The 18,517-nt window shown below is 30.0% G+C and overlaps 1 protein-coding gene across 1 annotated transcript in view; it reads left to right on the top strand.

Moving 5' to 3' along the window:
• Positions 1 to 17,748, top strand: part of SNX2 (sorting nexin 2) — a 54,738-nt gene extending 36,990 nt beyond the window's left edge. Inside the window, exons 8-15 of the mRNA XM_011358298.2 lie at positions 6,648 to 6,723; positions 7,686 to 7,799; positions 8,053 to 8,146; positions 8,743 to 8,948; positions 13,853 to 13,996; positions 15,207 to 15,287; positions 15,403 to 15,474; positions 17,208 to 17,748. Coding sequence (XP_011356600.1) covers positions 6,648 to 6,723; positions 7,686 to 7,799; positions 8,053 to 8,146; positions 8,743 to 8,948; positions 13,853 to 13,996; positions 15,207 to 15,287; positions 15,403 to 15,474; positions 17,208 to 17,258 — 838 coding nt within the window. The 3' untranslated portion in view covers positions 17,259 to 17,748. The remainder of the gene's footprint in view (positions 1 to 6,647; positions 6,724 to 7,685; positions 7,800 to 8,052; positions 8,147 to 8,742; positions 8,949 to 13,852; positions 13,997 to 15,206; positions 15,288 to 15,402; positions 15,475 to 17,207) is intronic.
• The last annotated feature ends 769 nt before the right edge of the window (positions 17,749 to 18,517 follow it).

Raw genomic sequence — 18,517 nt, forward strand, 5'->3', positions numbered from 1 at the left:
TAATCTATTTTCATTGACTTTATTGAGTTATAATTCACATGCTATATGATTCATCCATTTAAAGTCTTAATTCAGTGGCTTTTAGTATATTCAGAGTTGTGTATACATCGCCACAATTCATTTTAGAATATTTTTATTACTCTTTAGCAATCATCCTCTAATTTTCCCATCCTCCCAGTCATAGGCAATCACAAATTTTCTTTCTTTCTTTATAAATTTGTCTATTCTGGACATTTCATATAAAGGAACTCATAAAATATGTTCCTTTGTGACAAGTTTTTTTCACTTAGCATAATATTTTCAAAGTTCAACCATGTCATAACATGTGTTAGTACTTTATTTTTCCAGAATCGATTTTTGAAAAGAAAAAGTACAGAAAAAGGAAAATCTATGATCTGATATATTAGTGTTAAACTTGAAATCACCAATACAGAAACTACTAACATGATTTTTATTTTTTAAATTTAAAGAGTTCTAAATGTTTCTATGAAAGAGCTTGTTATTTCAACTGTTATAAAATGAGCTGTGATAAATAAACAACATATTCTTAAAATCTGCAACAGAGAAAGTATTTAGCAAATTCATGTATTACACATTTTTATTTTTCTAGTCCCCAAAGTAAAGAACCTTAATTATTCATAAGAAATGAAAATATTAATTGAGCTTTAATTTATTAATTTGAATTCCATTGAAATGCAAACACATTTTAATTTACTGGGAGTATAATATATAACAGGTAAGGAATCCAAAAGTTATAGGTCAGAAAACTATAGACACAGCTCACCCTCTGCTTTATTTACAAGTACTTTCCAAGTAGAGGTATTAATATATCATGAGTTTTAATTTCTTAAAAGAATGATACTAGTTATAAATTTAGGAGCTTTTTGTCAAGTTCAAATTTAAAGTATATTTTAAATTAGGCAGTAATAATTGTAAAAGACTTTCATACTTATATAATATCATGAGTCTCATTCAATTTTTTCAAAGGCATGACCAAGGTCAAAGTGGGTAAAGAAGATTCGTCATCTACTGAATTTGTAGAAAAACGGAGAGCAGCTCTTGAAAGGTAATTCTAGACCTCTTTATTACGCTCATGTTTTTACTTCAATAATATAAGTCTAATTCCATTGTATGGCACAACTATATTTTGATGATTAATTTTTTTCAAAATACCATTTGATGACTTTTAAAGAGTATTTTAAACTTTTATAAAAAAATTGCCTCTTTAAACAACACAGTACTGTATGCTTGTTCTGCTTTTATTAATCCTCATTAATAGTCTATCAAAACACCTGTTTTTGTATCATTGTATAGAAGCAGGAATATAAAGGCATGAATTAGTTGAAGATAGAATTATTATGTCATATCTGTAATACAGCAAGAGAAGTAAGAAACTGCCAGACTTGTACAAAGAAAACAAGGATCTTGTGACAGGGAGAAAAGGGTTGATGAAAACATTTGGATAAAAATAATGCCTCTTTAGTATTATTTAGGTTCTTAGGAACTTAAATTCACATGTCCTGTGTTGAATAATTTGGTAATTATAAGTTCATCTATATTAATTTTTCCTTTGAATTATTACAGGGTGAGAACATTATGAAATACAATGAAAAGTTAGGTTTGTGTCTCCTCTAATTTTTTATAATTGATTTTGACTTGAGTATATAAAAGTTATTAGTGATTGCTTGAGTCGACTGTATATTTAAAGGCCGATAGATAATACTCTACCTTCCTTCAGAGTACTTGACTCAACACATTTCCTATAGCTTTTACTTGTCTTCATTGTAGCTGACTGAAAGTGGAATGGATGGGAAGATTCCCCCTCCCAAGATCTTAACATTTATTCTTCCTAGCTTTGCTGGAAATGTGAGAACACAATTTGAAACTCTTAAAACCCAACTTTTAGAACATAAATTGGTAATTACCTAAAGTAAAAACAGGTTCTGATTTCACAATTTTTAAAATTTTCATTGAATTTTGTTTAATTGAATTTGTTCTTTGTTTTATTTTCTATTTTGGCTTAAAATCAGTGGTCGGGGTGGGTAAGACAGATTTAACTAGTATATATCTCCAGGGTCCAAATTATTATTATTTTTTTCCAAATTATTTTTTTAAACTGTTTTTAAGGCAACTTAATTCTGGGTTTTAGTAGCACATTTTTTTAATTTTAAGAAAAAGCCAAAGTAAAGTCAGGTTTGAATAGTTTGCAATAAGAAAAGCTAAAGGATATGCAGTTTGAATCTTATATTACAGGAGACTTAAAAAATGAGATTCTGTCTGTGAGAATCAGGAAAAGGATTTAAATTGCATCGAGAAGTTTAGGTTAGGCATTAGGAGTGATTCTCTAGTAAAAAGAGATTATAGACTAAATATTTTAAAGAATACAAGTAGATAATGCTCTACCTTGATTTCTCTTAGTCCTTCCTGAAAGTGTAACCATGACCCTTTGAGAAACCTTTCAAGTCCTATTTTTCTATGAGTAAATTTGAAATATTTTGGATGGCATGCTTGATAAGGAACTTAATGAAGATTTATTGTACCAAGCACATATAATTTGATTCTACATTCACCTTTCTTGTAACTTGAATGGACTGCGTAGTACTTACCAAACCTTCATACAGTATGAAACATTGAGGAGAGTTTTAAGGAAATTTGAAACCTAACCTAGTTTATATGTGCAGACAGTTTCTTACTGATAAATGTTACTTGGTAATACTCTTTTAGTGGAATTTGCAGTAGTGAAAAAAAAGAAACAGTGTACTACTGAGGGAAAAGTTCATTTTACATTAGAAAAGATGACTAAAGAAAATATAGGCTTAAAGGTATAGAAACAAAGGAATTGGAATGATTTTTCTAAAGTGATTTTTTGTGGCATTTCTCAAAATTCAACGTTAGAACAGGCATATATGTGGAATACCCAACCTCATTGAATCTGCTGGGTCTGGGAAGTACTTCTCTTTGTATATACTGTGATGTTGTTCAACTTAGAGAATCCAGATGACTATCTTGAAAGAAAGGATTAACATCTGGTATTAAATTATAGGAAGAGAAAGGGAGGGTTAAGAACTCAAGAACTTCCTTGGGCCACATTTGTAAATAAGCAGAAACTAATTATAAGAGTATCTTTAAGATTGCTCGCTTGATTTTTTTTTTTTGAGAGTGTTTCACATCTTACTTTAAGAGCATATTGAGTTTATTTTATAGGTAAGGATACACTTCTGCAAATATAAACTGAAAAATATAGAGTAGCATGATGTGGAGTGTAGATTTAGAATCCTTTCTCTGTTGAAGGTTGCACTCCACTGCACATTCTAACCTTGGGAAAGTAATTTAACTTCAATTCATTTAAAAATTTTTTTTTGATAATTTTTATTTTCAGTTACTATTGGCATACAATATTATATTAGTTTCAAGTATACAACATAATGATTAGACATTTATTTAAATTAACAAAGTTATCATCCTGATGAATCTAGTACCCATTTGACACCATACATAATTATTACAATTCATCCTTCTTTATCTAAGATATAAGTGTATCAGGAATGTGTTCATTCCAGACACCTAAAAACTTACTGGAAAGACCTAAACAGTTAGTGTAGATTGATTAATCCACTCTTTCATTTCAGGAAGTTTGGAGGTAGGCAGATGTTTAGGATTATCTAATTCACCAGGAAATCTTATTGCTTCATTCTAATATCTGGAATACAGCCATTTCTTTCCAGTCCTTTACAAGTCCAAATGCCTGAATTAACTGCAGTAGGCTCCTGTTCCATCCTTGCACCTCTACTCTTTTTTAATAGAGCAGCCAGAGTCATCCTTTTAAAACGTAAATCGGATTGTATCAACACCCTCCCATTTCACTCAGTAAAATCCAGAGTCTGTATAATGGCCTACAAAATCTTATATGTAATACTCACTCTGTACATTACGTGACACACACTCCTCATTCATTTACCATCTCATCCTCCTTGATCACTGTGCTTTAGACGACACTGACCTGTTTGCTGCCCCTCAGAGATCCCAGGGTTTTTTCACTAGCCACTTCCACTGCCTAGGAAGCTTAAGTTCCCAGGTATCTGCATGACTAATTCCCTTACCTCTTTCATGTTTAAATATTCAAATATCACCTTTCCAATGAAAGCTGTTCTCATCATTGGCTTCATTCAGACCTATTTAAATTGCCACACCTTATACACTTGATCTTATTTAATGTTCTTTTTTCCACAGCATTTGCTACCTTGTCACATACTACACAACTTATATGTTTATTACATTTATAGTTTATTGTCTGTCTTCTCTTACTGAAGTACCAGCTTTACCAGGGAAGGGATCTTGTTTTCTTTTGTTCCCCTATACATTCTGAGTACTCAGAACAATAACTAACATGTAGTAAATGCTCAGTAAATATTTGTTGAATGAACAGCTGTCTGTCATCAAAGAGCCAGGCACTTTTTGCCTTTTTTTATTCTCTTATTATTAGCATGCGTGTTTGAGTTTCAAGCAAGGACATATTTTTAACTTTGTATCAAGCATTTTGTATAACTGCTTTGTTTTGTTTTATTTTGTTTTTGTTAAGTATATAGGAACTTTAAGGCCCTAAGTGATTCTTCTAAATTTATCAGTAACCTTTTCTTGGAGCAAATCTGAAAAACAACTACTGACCAGCTCTTGAGTCTGATACTTTTTTATTAATTTCATTGTGTCTTTCATTTCTGTCTTCCTTCAGTGTTTCTTCCAAATACCTCTTTTTATGTTTCTCCTACATTCTTTTTTTGTTTTGTAGCCTTTTATATATCTATAACCCTGTCTCACCTTAATGCTGAACTGTGTATATTTACCAATATCATTTTAAAACCCATTTTATGTTTCTGTTCTTAATTTTAACGTTATGTAAGCTTAATACTTTTGTTTTTAATGGTTGGTTGCTCTTTATTTCCATGTAACCCGTAAGAGGAAAAGTTTTACTGTCTTTTTCTAGAATATCATTTTCTGAAGTTGATTTCTCAGAATACTGGTAATGTGGTAGGGTGAAAAGAGGAAATCTTTGTTAAATCTTTAGGATTTAACAAAGTTAAAGTAGATTTATTTCTTGCAGGACTTCTCATAGCACCTAATATGCAGCTGTTCATTATGAATCTTAAAGAGGAATATGTAATACAAACTCACTTTGGAAAGCTATTTTAGAATATGAGTAGTGTTAAGTATTTCCATTTAGGTTTGAAATACTGGAATATTTTTAAAGAGCTAATACTAGTTGTTTTGTCTTCTTGTTCATTTCACAAATGTCTGGGTGCTTGCTAATTTACAAGCTGTTGTGTGCACTCAGATGAACAATTTATGCAAAATGCTTTAAGAAGTAGGGAGTATAAACAACTAAATAACTTACTAAAGTACTAGAGAACTTCAGTATTAAAATTTTAAGTAAACTCTCTGAGGAAATATACCAGTATTTCTTAAATTTACTGGATTAGTGTTCCCACTGCATCTCTTTTTCGACTTGATAACATAGGCATAAATGTTATTTTAAACCATAATGTGGATCATATTGCACATTATCTTTTAAATGTTCTGTTTCTGTTATAATGACTTCTTTTGTGGGCTAATGACTTAAAATGAAGTTTAATATGGTAAGTATTTTATTTAAAAGTACAAAAAAAAGTAATAAAATAGTCATTTTAACCATTGTTTGGAATTTGATTCTAGAGAAGGTTATCACTTTTTTTTTTTTCCCAGAAACTTTATTTCAGGAATATTTTATAATCTTGTAAAAAGGTAGAAGCAATTACTGATTACATTAATTCTGCAGAACTAAAATGAAGGTATATTGACTGTAGGTAAAATGTTATTGAAATAATTACTTCATGTAATCTTCAATCTGGGAAAGAGCAATGTTTTAAAATATGGGATTAGATAATCAAAAATTTTCGATAATGGACCTTTTTCCTTTTATGCAGGTGTTAATTTATTATGGATGGCAGGAAAATGTGGGCTTTTCTAGTAAAGAAAATGACTAAAGTTGGGCTAATAATGATTTAATAATGGTGTTTCTCATTTCATTTTTATTTTATGTGGTATGTGGTGTCATATAAGCAAGACATTTATCAAAAATTGCAAAACCTTAAAAATATTAAAGAAAATTTTTAGTTTGTCAAATAAGGACCAAAGCAGATTTGATCATTTAAATCAAAGGAAAAAAATTGGTAGGCTGTTCTCCATTTTTGTATTATGTAATACTAATAAAAAATACTTGACTGAAATATATGTAGTGATATGTTTCTTAGGACTCAGAAGTAATAACTGGGAACGTATTAACTCTACCCAAAGATAAAATTATTTGACAAACTCATATACCCTTTCATACTTTGCAGTGAGAAGTTTGGTAAATTATTTAACCTTTCCCCACTCCCAACCTTATCCCTTGCCATGTCTCTTTTTACATAAATATCAATTTTTAAAAGATGAACAAAAAATCTTTTTAATCATTAAACTGCTATAAGATTCTAAATTAGTAAAGGCAGCCTGATAGGATAAGAGGCAGATTGAAGACATCTTTTTACTTGTTTTTTTATTCTTTTTATTTTGTTGAAAAAGATTTAAAATAAGGTGCTCTACTGATAAAGAAGCAATTTTATTCTTAAACCTAGGTATCTCCAAAGAACAGTAAAGCATCCAACTTTACTACAGGATCCTGACTTAAGACAGTTCTTGGAAAGTTCAGAGGTATTATTTCTACTTAAAATTTTTGTATATAAATGTTCTCAGTATTTATATTTTTCAATGTAATAATTTATATAAGAATAAAGATGCTCAGTAAGTAATTGGCTTAATAGATGGAATAAAGCAATGATTTTGTTTTTGCTTCCATGCTTTAATTAGCTTTAATTACCTAGCAAAATATCTTCTTTGCATAGATAATTATAGGTTAAATCCCTTTCTTGAAAATTTAAAACTAGATTTAAAAGAATGGCTTACATAGTCTAACTCTGAGTGCTGTAAATTGTTGCTTAGGCATCGTGAGAAATAAGTTTATTTAGAACTCCTTTTAGAGATAGTTGAATGTGTGTGTGTCTACATTCTGATGTTCATATTAAGGTTTTGAAATGCAAATATGTGACTTGAAGAGCTTAAATTATAGTGACCGTGCTGCTCTTTATATTTAAGATGTTTGGCACATTTTGGGGCTCTTAAACAGTGTAGAGTTCTAATTATTACCATTTGAGATCTTTACAAAATTTACTTGAATCCCAGAATTTTTAAAAAATTCAAAAAGTCACACAGTCCTGAGTATACAGAGATTTTTTTTCTCAGGACTTTCTTTTTTCCTTATAAATAGTTTATTTCTCCTAGCTATTTCTGAAAGCAAACAGGTGGCCAATGTTAAGATGCTTGGAAATTTCTTAATATATTTTGACAAACAGACTGTTGTTCAATCTAAATGTAAACGTGCAGAAGAAAAACAAATGAAAAGTCTATTTTTTAAGTTTTCCTTTGAGAATGTACAAGTAGTGTATTTGAGAAATTAGATCTCACTATTGAAATGTATGAGAATGAAGAAAATACACCTCTTTTTTTTTCTATTCTTTTTTTCTGCGGGGGAGGGGAGGAAACAGTCCCTTTTGTGCCCAGTTAAACCTCCAGGCTTTTAACCGGTTTGTTTGCCCTTATTTGTCATTCAATTCTAGCTGCCTAGAGCAGTTAATACACAGGCTCTGAGTGGAGCAGGAATATTGAGGATGGTGAACAAGGCTGCCGACGCTGTCAACAAAATGACAATCAAGATGAATGAATCGGATGCAGTAAGAGCTGATTTTTCGACTTGAATAATGAGATGAATTAATGAGCCCAACAATTGCATTTTAAAGCTGTACAAGTAGAAAATAGGATATTAATTTGCTTATTGAGTTTAGTTCTCAGTCACATCAGTTGACCACCATGGTTATACATGGTTAATTTGTTGCTTTAAAACAAGGAATGTAACTTACTATTGGTAACCTAATTTACAGTGGTTTGTTCTGGCTAAATTAGCTCCATTTTTCATTTTTTTCTTAGTGGTTTGAAGAAAAGCAGCAGCAATTTGAAAATCTGGATCAGCAACTTAGGAAACTTCATGCCAGTGTTGAAGCCTTGGTCTGTCACAGAAAAGGTTCGTTTGCCTTGTTATATATGTGTTTAAAATCATGAATTAATTAAAACATTTTATTTAAATTTTATAAAAATGAATATTCTGGAATTATAGAAAAAAATAATAGTTTAAGAAAGTTAGAAAATAATAGTTTAAGAGAATATTTTGTTTCAACTTTGTTCTTTTAATATTTTTTGTTCTATTTTAATCTAACTTCTAGTTTAGAAGTAGAAAAATCCTGAGTTTATGTGTTTTAAATTTTGCATTAAAATTGTTTACTTGATTAACTCTTTGTTAAACATAATTACTATTTAATGAGTTAAGATGTCTTAGTAATTTTGATTAGAATATGAGATTCAAAATTGATATTTGAAATTTTGCTTTAAAATATTTGTTTTGTGCTTCTATTTGTATGGTTCTTAACTTTCATTAGTGCTTCGGGCAGTTGGCATTTATGCCCAAGGCATTTTAATGACTTGTTTTCTGTTAGTTGTTTTAAAATATTATTTAAGTAATTCATGAATAGATAAAATTTAGAGAGAATGTAAAAAAAAAATCAAAGCAATATTTTAAAACTTTACTAGTGAAAGTTAAAAGTGAATACTTTTCTATTTCAGAACTTTCAGCCAACACAGCTGCCTTTGCTAAAAGTGCTGCCATGTTAGGTAATTCTGAGGATCATACTGCTTTATCTAGAGCTTTGTCTCAGCTTGCAGAGGTTGAAGAGAAGATAGACCAGTTACATCAAGAACAAGCTTTTGCTGACTTTTATATGTTTTCAGAACTACTTAGTGACTACATTCGTCTTATTGCTGCAGTGAAAGTAAGCCTTATTCTGCATTCTTCCTTGAATTCTTCTCACTTTAGTGGTTTGCTGCTTGTAGAAGAATTTGGTTTCCTATTAGACATGTATTTAAGTGTGTAAATTCCATACTAGACCATCTACAGTGGCTTCAAAATGATTGTCATAGCTTTAAAAAATTTTCTCTTCCGACATGGACAATAGAATTGATATTTTTAAGAGATATAAGGAATACAAATAAGATAAAACCAGTACACATTTACTTATATATTTATATATACAAGTTTGCAACTAACTGGTAGCATTTGTTTGCTCATTCTAGCATGAACCGAAATGAAACTACCCAGTGGATTTTATAATCATTAGTAAAGCTATAATAAGAAGCAAGACAAAACCAGAACAGATTGTTGTGTGACTATGTTTAATGGTGACTTAGCATGAATTTGGACTGCATTTGTGTATTTTCCAAAATATGCAGTCACCATGTACATAGAGATGGGATGGGACTAGATTAAATAATAAATGATGTTATCTAGTGGTAATGTTTTAAGGATTAACAGTCTCCAAGTTTCTGAATAATTGGAAAAGTAATCCAGTTAACAAATAAAAATTATTATTGTACAGATATCTCCAGGATTCTGACAGTTAAACTGAACTGCATGTTGCTTATCTTTTGTTTAAGAAGACACTTTAAGATCTTATCTTGTTTTTGAATTATTGCTATGAACATTAGTTATGGGATGGGGGATCTGGGCATTTACCTTTTACCTTGAATTCAAACATCTAGAAAGTTAATGAGACCTTGTTCTTTGCTTTCTTATGCAAATTTTTTTCAGCTGAAATCTGTGATCAAATTAGTATTTGTCTACAATCAGAACATTGATACATTACATATTTATTGTTTCTATTCTCAAGCTAGTGGTGACGGTCTACTAGAAGGTTCTGAGCACTTCAGAACGATGCTTTCTTAGATTTGGTAAAATTACCAATTTTGCTCGTACTTACTCTTAAATGTTACTCTTTATATTCCTGGTGGTTAATTTTTCTTTTCAGTTATTTAAAGAGGTTAATATAGATAGCAGTTTTCAGAGTATACTTCATTATATATAGGTAACTTGTAATATACAGAAATCTAGTTTACAGATAATGGTTCCTTTTTATCTTCTACCTCTTTTTACCTCATTCCAGAGTTACCACTAGCATGAGTGCTATTATAAAAAAAAAATAATAAAATTAAAAAACCTTCGGAACCTGTGGGTCCAAAATGGAAGCTAGGCAGTATGAGAAGTGGTACCTGCTAAGAAGAGCTAATCTAGGAAAAGATCTGTGTAATGGATATTAATCTCTCAGAAACAGCTTTCCCAATACTGCCTAAATCTTGCTACATTTTTACATTTCATGAAGTTACAGTTATAGTCATGTTTCCCAGGATATGTTCTATAGAACATTGTCACCAAAAGATGTACCACAGTCAACTGAATTTAGGAGATAATGTATACAGTATTCTTATCTTGTACATTCAGAGTACATGTAAAAAGCTCAGAACTGCCTAGGAGTAAAAAATAAAACATTTAATTTTGTTTTATCTAGAGACTTCCAAATTCATATGAACAGGAATCATTTTCCACTTAATATACTTTTACATATGTGGAACACACTTTGGGAAATACTGAATTAGTGATTCATTGACTAAAAGAGTTAAAGAGCTATAGTAAATTTAAATTAACCTGATTTTTCACATTGGATTCCTATTGAAACCTAGCCCAGGTCAACCACACAAAGGAATTAAGAAATTAAGTAATAAGGCGATTTTTGTGTTCTTTATTTTTGGTTGTTTTTTGGTGTGTGTAAAACTAATTCATTTTTATTTGAAAAAGTAATACATGCACATAATAATTCTAACAGCCCAAAAAGGTAAATTTATTTTCTACTTAAGATCTTTCGTCTCTCTTTCCTCAATTAAATGCTGTTAGATTCTTGTGTGATTTTACAGAATTAGTATGCATAGATGTAAAGCTAATTTTCTCTCTCTCCCCATTTCTTCCTTCCTTCTTCAGAAAGCATTACTATATCCACTATTCTTTGCCTGCTTTTTTTACCTACTCCATTTTAGAGAGGCCTCTATATCAGCATGTACATTCTTTTTTAATGGTTGCATAGTGTTCCATTATACATAATCTAGGAATACTTTGAATTATTTAAACAATCCAGTCTTAATATTAGTATTTTGATAATAGCTCTTTGGGCATAAAATTCCTAAAAGTAGAATTATTTGCCCAAAGGGTATATGAATTTGAGTAAATATTGCCATATTGCTGTCCAAAAAGGTTATACTTCTTTGTACTCCCATCAACATGTGTTCCTTTTTCTCCCACCCAGTGATGAAGGGATTTTTTATATATGTTTTAGTTTCTTTAGGTAGTGTCAATATAAGCATCTTTACTAATAAGCCATTATTTTCTTTCTAACGAATCATATCATGTCCTCTGGCCAGTTTTCTTTTTATCTTATTTCTAATCTCTGTTTAATTCATCTTTTGTTTTATCCATATTAAGATTACTTTTTTGTTGATAATTTTGAAATTAGGAGTACTTTGAGAATTAGACTATATAGAGCCAAAATAGGAAGCTAAGAACATCAGATACCGGGGACTTAAAGAGAGAGAAATTTTACCCATTAAAAATACTGACTAGGCCTTATATCTGGGAAACTCATTGCGTGTGTTCTCATGCATTGGCCGTCTGTGAGCCACTATCAGGGATTAAGGGTAATAATCTCTAATGTTTTTAGTACTAGAACTCTTCATTAAGAATTCTTACAGAGAATCCAAATAATTTGAAAAAACTATATAAAATAATTACAAAAAAATTTGATGGGTTCCAAAGGATTTTTAAAGCTTCCTTATTTGGCTGTAAGAAATTCATATCCTTTCAGGACTCCAGAATGCTGGGCAGCATACTTTCAGAGTCACTGAATTACAATGTATTAATTAAATTAAAATTGCACCATCCTATTTTCTTGGTAGTCCAGGAAAACTGCACCACAACTATAGCCTTGTCTAACCTAGACCAGCTTGCATACAAATGTGTACCATAAATTGGCAGAATATAGGTCTAAAGGGAATCATCAGCGTAAATCTATCCCTCTTATAAAAGAGGCTGGTTCTACTAGAGTAGGTTATCTTGTCATACATAGGCTTTTTTAGTGTATACTAATTTAAACTTGGTCCCTGACCAGTTTATGATCTCATAATATTCCAGAACCATCATGTCTTTATTGTGGTACAGATGTAGGAGCTATGATAAAAGTAAGATTACTAAAGTCCGATTATTTCAGGAAAAAAATCAGTCTTAACTCTATAAGAATTAACTCTATATAAAGAAAATACAAGGAAAGCAGACACAGAGGACAGTAAGATTCATTTACTAATGTGAGAAGAGAAATTATATGTGACGATGAATCTAGCAAAGTGGATTTAAATATCTATAGATAAGGTGCTTTGATTTATCACTTTGCCCAGGATGTCTCTTGTCCTGATTAATTTACATATATTACAATATGTGCATAATATTTAAGAACTCTTTGGAAAAAAGTACTCTGGTTTCTGGTTGATTTGGAGTTTTTAACGTTCTTGCCTACATTTTAAAAATATGCTATATGATATAAATGCAGTCCAATTATTTTTTCCATATTACTAAGTTATTATTTGCACTTTTAGTAGAAATCTTGAGTTAATCAACTACATTTATATGTGTATGTTATTTAGAAGTAATTTATATATAGTACTTGCTAATTATTAAGCATCCACTAGGTTAAGTCACTGTATTATATACTTTTTATTTCTAATCTACAAATACATATCTCATTTTCTCCCTTTTATATTTGAGAGAACTATAGCTTATAGAAATTAAATGAATTTACCCAAGATCATACTGTGACAAAGCTAGTATTTGAATCCAACTTTGTTTTGTTCTGAAACCTACATTTTTAAAGTACACTGTCTACATACTTTCCTCCTTAGCAGGTCCCTATGAAGACATGTAATTATTATTGTTTCTTGATCCAAAAAGCTCTTTTTTTTGGACTAAATGAAAGTAACTCTGGTTTAGTGCTTTCTGGTTTACTTAATTTATGCTTGCTTCATTTGTTTAATTAGTAAATACTAAAATAATAGAAATATATTACCAGCATCAAGCTGGAGAAAGGATTACGTTTTTCCATCCTACCCATCAGTTTTTTTCATGAGACTTCAAATGACTCCCTTATGTTCATATTTCGTTTCTTTCTTCCATTCAACTTCTTCTTGCCCTGCCAAAGTCCTTGAAAAGAGCTAGTGCACTTGGTTGACTTGTTCCATTGTGGTCTTCTTGTCTGTTTCTTCATTTAGTTCTTCATACTAGACATATATATATTCGTCTGTCCTTTTTGTCTTGTGTAAGACTATCTCTTTTGTTTTGTTTTACCCTTTTTAATTGCTTTGCCTTTCCTTTATTTGCTATTGGTAATCTATCACATTTTTACTTTACTTCCTGTTATGGGTTTTTACCATTTTCTTTTTTTCAATTTCTGGCATATTTCCAACAGTTAAATCTACTTCTGATATTATTTAGTAGGAAAACTTCCAATGTAGATATGACACTAGCATTTTCCTATTGAAGATATCTTTCTTGAAAACATAAAACCCCATTAGAAATCTTACTGTAAGCCACATTTAAAACCCTATAGTAAAATGGATTTTCTAAATAATTTTTTAAAATTCAGAGCTGAATTTTCTTTGATATTGGCATGTTTATTTTCAGTATTTCAGTATATTAGAATAGAATTTAAATACTGGGTTTTATTGTTTTCAGTATTACAGCACATCTAGTGTTATGAAAGTATTTCAGTGTTAACTATCACTTAATAATCATGTCATTCACTTATAGGGTGTGTTTGACCATCGAATGAAGTGCTGGCAGAAATGGGAAGATGCTCAAATTACTTTGCTCAAAAAACGTGAAACTGAGGCAAAAATGATGGTTGCTAACAAACCAGATAAAATACAGCAAGCTAAAAATGAAATAAGAGAGGTGATTAATACAAAATGCTTTATTTATCTCTACACAAAATTTTCATGAGTCATTCACATAAGCATAATTTTTCATAAATTTGTTTCTGAACCATTCACCACCTAGCTATTTTTCCGTAATTTTATGAACTGTGTTAGAATTACTTTAACATTTTGATCTTCATTAAAATCTCCAGAGCACTTTGTTACTTTCACATGATTATGGAATGGATAAAGAAGCATGCAAGGAAAAGATTTAAATTTACATTTAATTAATAATTATACATTTCTTTTGAGATGCTTAATTTGATTTCAGATAATTAATTATTTTGTGTCTAAAAATAGTTTTAGAGGTAAACTGTCTCACATTTAGCTGTCTCCAGGCAACATTATCCCCCATATATATGTATTATATATGGTATTTTAGTAAATATGTATAAGTTTATTATAATTTATACACTTTCTTTGCCATGCTTCAATAAGGAAATTGAAGAGGTAGGACAACCTTTATATTACTAAAAGTAATTGTACCTGCTCTTTGAAGAGTATGTACCAGTTTTGGTTACATAGTGGGAAAGTATCATTTCATTGCGTAAGTCTTCAGTTATTTTAGCTGTTTCATTGGTCACTAGTCACATTTTGTTGTTTCTGTACTGAGTTTAATATTTATTGATAGGTCTTCAGTAGACCATAATTCCACAATTTTTTTTTTAAATCTGGACATTTTACCATTACAAAACTTTTTAAAATGTTTGTCATAGAATTTTCCTAATTTAAAGTATTTCCATAGGCATATAAATTGTGAGAAACATATAGTCTTGAACATAGCAGAATATAGCTGATGTATTTTAAAGTAATGAATGATATAATAAAGAAATGAGAAAATTACAATCTAACACGGCTAAATTATTTGATAGTGAATTTTATATTCGAAATCATTTCATCTATCATAGTTAATTAAGCAGTGGAGATTATAGTTCAATAAGTACTAGAATATCCTAATTTTGAGTAGATCTGACAGTGAAATATTAATGGAAATTAAGCTGGCATGTATCTCTTCTAATGGGAGGTTAGATACAAGTTTGAATGATGCTCAGTAAGGCTTTGCCAATATGGAGCTCTCAGGGTTTTCAGGCATCACATTAAATTAAATAAGTCGTCATGACAGTTAGTTCTGTAATTTTTTCCAGAAAGGAATAAAAAATGTGTGCATTTTTGTTTGTTTTTATTAGTGGGAGGCAAAAGTGCAACAAGGCGAAAGAGATTTTGAACAAATCTCTAAAACAATTCGAAAAGAAGTAGGAAGATTTGAGGCAAGTATAATAATTTTACACATAACAATGTGGTCACATTTTGCTGCGATTTTGTGGTAAAATCAAATTTAGTTTTGAATTAATGGACTTTTTTTCATATATTGTACTTTAACAGAAAGAACGAGTGAAAGATTTTAAAACCGTTATTATCAAGTACTTAGAATCATTAGTACAAACACAGCAGCAGGTAAGCTAAGTTTTTTTTATAATTTATAACTTACAAACTTCTTCCAGAATTTATTTTTGGTATGCTTTTTTCATTTGAAAGACAAGAGTTGGCTTTAGCTCAAGCAGTTACTTTGTCATGGCAGACTACTAAAGACAATAATGAGTGAAATGAGCTTTTAAATTTAAGGGGCAATAAGAAGTGAAGTAGAGAAAGCAAGTAACAGCAAAGGAAAAAAATGGTAGTTAAAGTAATTGAGAACTCTCAGGTTTTTTGCTTCTAATCTTTCTAAATACTAGGAGAGAGATACATTTCTCGTTGTTAGGCTAGAGAAAAAGGCAACTTTTTCCCTATCCTATCTTCCAAATTTTATTGCTTTATTAATCATACCTGTTTGAGTAAATTCTTATAGTAAGTTCTTCTCCTATAAAAGACAACTTAGCATGATATTCTCAAGACCCATCCATATTGTCGCAAATGGGCTTATTTTATCTTTTCTTATGGCTGAGTAATATTCCACTCTGTATTATAAATCTAAAAGCAACAAATAGACAAGACAAACAAAAACCCATAGACTCAGACAACAGTTTGGTGGTTACCAGAGGGAAGAGATGAGAGGGTAGGTAGAAAAGAGAAAAGGGAGTCAAATACATGGTGATGGAAGGAGATTTGACTTTGAATAGTGAACACACAATATGAAGTATACAGGTAATGTATTATAGAATTGAACCTATAAATTTATTAGCCAATGTCACCTCAATAAATTTAATTTAATAAAAAAATTAAACTAAAACTTTTTTTAAGGTTTTTTAAAATATTGTTTTGATTTTTGTTTTATGTGGGGCTGATGGTGATTGTATGCCACAAGTAGTGGCATTTGTTTCCTTAACTGGAGAAGACAGTGGTTTTCATGTATATTAAATAAAAGTCTGTAACAAGATAGTAGAGTTTTTTTTCCTGTGTACTTCAATATAAATTTGAGTAATAGATCAAATTATTTAATGTCTTGATAGAAAGATTTTTTTCTCCAGTTATGTGGATTAGAAACTTGCCTGTATCATTTTTTGAATTAGGTGATGACATTATATCTTCAAATTATATTTAATTTTTATTTTAAATACTTAGTTGATAAAATCTGATTTTAAAAATATAATGTTATATAAGCTTGCTTTTAAAGGAATTGTTTTAAACTTAACTTTAGTTTATACTTCAGTCTGTTCTCCGAACTATCCAAGAAAGACTGGCAGATAATTCTTTCCAGTCTCTTTTCCCTTTCTTGCCCAATATTTACTTTTCTTTCTCCTTTTTTTCCTCATTCTTTTGCCTAGCAATAACATAAAATATGAATATCCTCTCAATTAGGAGATGTTATCACTTTATATTGGTAAAGCTCATTGCAGTTTTATTATTAAGGTAATCTAATTTACACTAACAATCTTTATATGGAATTTTGCACAAATCAAAAAATTCTTAAGTTTTAGGGTATTTTTTAAATTATATTGTTTATATCAACAAATTAATCAAGAAATAATTGATCTTTTAAATAATTTATATATGATTTATAATTATATTGACACACTTCTGATAAAGTGAAATTAAAATAATTAAAAGAAATTAAAATAATTCCTTTAAGAACCAGACTTTAGTGTTAGTAGCCATTAACTATTTGTATAGTGTTTTTAGTGCTTTACAGAATATATGATCATAAATGACACAGAGGTAATGAGAATGTGTTTTATTTTTGTTATTCACAGCTGATAAAATACTGGGAGGCGTTCCTACCTGAAGCCAAAGCCATTGCCTAGCAAGAAGATCACTCCTGTTAAGATCTCGGATGTTTCTTCCAGTTACGCTAAATTCCACAGTGAAATCATTTAAAACGATCTAAATAAATCATTATATATTTTATGACTTACCCACACATGTGGTTATATATATATATATATGTATATATGTGTGTATGTGTGTATACATATATATATATATATATATATATCCTCTGTCATTTTATTACAAGCTGCATGTCCTGACCCTCTTTGAATTAAGTGGACTGTGGCATGACATTCTGCAATACTTTGCTGAATTGAACACTATTGTGTCTTAAATATTTGCACTAAAAAGTGCACTGCAAGGCCAGAAAATTTTACAATATTTTTTTCTTTACAATATGTTCTGTAGTGTATTCACCCTCTTTATGAAGTGAATTATCAATGCATTGATTAATGTTCACTTATACATTCCTGTACAGAAATTATGATTTTGTGATTACAGTAATAAAACGATATTCCTTATGAAGTATCAGTAATAAATTATTTGGGTATGTAAACATATTAGAGATCTTTTAAAAGCATTTTTAATAGAAACTTTTCCTTCTAGACGTATATAGGTGATGCTATGACACATTAATTTTTTTAACTGACAAAAAGCTGAACTCTTTCATCATTAAATGACTAAATGAAGCTTAAGTTTTCTTATGAGATCACCACAAACCAAAGAACATTTATCTCTTGATTCAGCTCTGGGGAATGATCTCATTTCGAGTAAAGGAGAGTATTATTGTCTCTGGTATACTTTTTAAGAAAATTCATTCCTATTGTAAGTGTCCAATTTAAGAATTAGGAAAAATGTATTTATGTGTTTCTGTTACAAGTCTTATGAATTTTACTCATCTATTACCTTCAAATTCCAAGACTTTGCATATATTTAATTTATTCTTTGTTTTCATTTTAAACTGAAAATAGGTCATCTGCACTCATGATTGTCAAAGGACAGTACCATGCTAAAATATCCCATGATTCAATAGCCAAGGGTGACACAAAGCAAATCTGAAGTAAAATTAAATTTGTCTTTGGCAGCCTTCTTACCTATTCTGTATCTTGTTTAAATGGCTATTATCTAATCCTTCATATTGGTGAATGTTTATGTTGTGACTGGCATTAGATTTATTTTCATTTTTAAAAAACTACTCTTAAAGATATCCCACTTGTCAAGCTTAACAACTAAATCTCAGAGGAGTAAGATATGGTATGTGTAACAGTCCTCTCTAGCAGCTTACTGGATATAA

This window comes from Pteropus vampyrus, unplaced genomic scaffold, assembly GCF_000151845.1.
Source record: "Pteropus vampyrus isolate Shadow unplaced genomic scaffold, Pvam_2.0 Scaffold39, whole genome shotgun sequence".
NCBI classification, from domain to species: domain Eukaryota; kingdom Metazoa; phylum Chordata; class Mammalia; order Chiroptera; family Pteropodidae; genus Pteropus; species Pteropus vampyrus.